This window comes from Gekko japonicus, unplaced genomic scaffold (assembly GCF_001447785.1).
Source record: "Gekko japonicus isolate JY-2015 unplaced genomic scaffold, Gekko_japonicus_V1.1 scaffold30969, whole genome shotgun sequence".
Classification (NCBI taxonomy): domain Eukaryota; kingdom Metazoa; phylum Chordata; class Lepidosauria; order Squamata; family Gekkonidae; genus Gekko; species Gekko japonicus.
The window spans coordinates 1-1,185 of NW_015210007.1; the positions used below are offsets into that span (position 1 = coordinate 1).

The following is a 1,185-nucleotide window of genomic DNA, read 5'->3' on the forward strand; positions in this document are numbered from 1 at the left end:
TCAAGCTGGAAGTGCAGGTCGGCCCTGCCTTCGTCCACCAGGTGGTGGTAAGAACAAGGCTGTGGGGGGTCCAAGCGGGGTCGCTTTAAGGCAGGAGAAGAGACCCCCGCCGCCGTAGGTGGGGCTGGAGAGCCCAGGAGGAGGGAGAGCGAGTCGGAGGCGTAGAAGATGAAGTGGGGGTCGGGGCCTCGCACCAGGGCGGCTAGCAGGAGGCGCAGGCCGGAGTGGTCCAAGAGGAGCTTCCGGCAAAGGGAATCCTTCCTGCAGCAGAAGCAAAGAAAGAACATCACACTCGTGGCCTTCGGGTTGCTTCGACCTTTTCCTTCTCATCCTGGAGAGATTTTGGCCCAGAAATTTGAGGAGGCACATTGTGCTGACCACATATACACATTCTCCCCAAATCCCTCCCCCTCATAATGCCCTTGGATCCCACCAAAATTTTCTGCCAATGGAATGGAGCACAAATTCCTTGCCTCCCCCTCCCTCTGCTGTCCAAGAGTGGCCCTCCAAATGCTGGTCCTGGGAGACAGCAGATCCCCCAAAACAGCACAGGGAGGTTGGAAGGCTGCAGCATGAGAGAGGAAACTGGCGGTCCCCCCTTCAGTCTGCAGAAATCCTCCACGGGACCCAACTCTGTACAATTCCCACTTTCCTGACACTGCTGTCACTTCCTTCTGACACACTATTTCCTTGCCTGTCTTTGCAACTCCTCTCTAGACTAGCAGGTCCCTTTCAGCCCCTCAGTACATGCAGAAGAAAAGCTGACTGGTGGGTTTTGCTTCCTCCCCTGACATCCAATGTGCGGGATGAGCAAAACTATCCACTCACTCTTCCCCGGCCCAGAGTACACCTCTTGTTTGAGCACGCTGGCCTCCTTGCTCCTGTGTGAGGAAGCAGCCACTGCTGGCAAAGGGCCAGGCTGACAGACCCAGCTTGGGCTCCCCCTGCTGGTCCTGGGAGGAAGAGATCCATCAGTCGGACCCACCTGCAGATCAGGGGGAGGGCAAGAGCACAGGCCACCTGGTCCGACTCGGAGCCCGACAGCAGCAGGTGGTTGAGGACCCCTACACCAAAGGGGGACTCTGCTTGTACACGCAGGTTCATCAGCAGCGTCTCACCTGGCAAAGGCAGGGAGGAAGAACAGTAAGTCAAATGCAGCAATGGCAAGTCAGCCCCCCCCCCCCC

At 57.9% G+C, this 1,185-nt stretch overlaps 1 protein-coding gene across 1 annotated transcript; it reads right to left on the bottom strand.

The window, feature by feature from the left end:
* Positions 1-6: 6 nt before the first annotated feature.
* LOC107125111 (armadillo repeat-containing protein 5-like) lies at positions 7-1,118 on the bottom strand (the record flags this gene model as incomplete). Its single annotated transcript, XM_015428568.1, has 2 exons — positions 7-261; positions 986-1,118. Coding segments are annotated over 2 exons (388 nt in total), but the record flags the coding sequence as incomplete, so codon positions are not given.
* Positions 1,119-1,185: the final 67 nt, after the last annotated feature.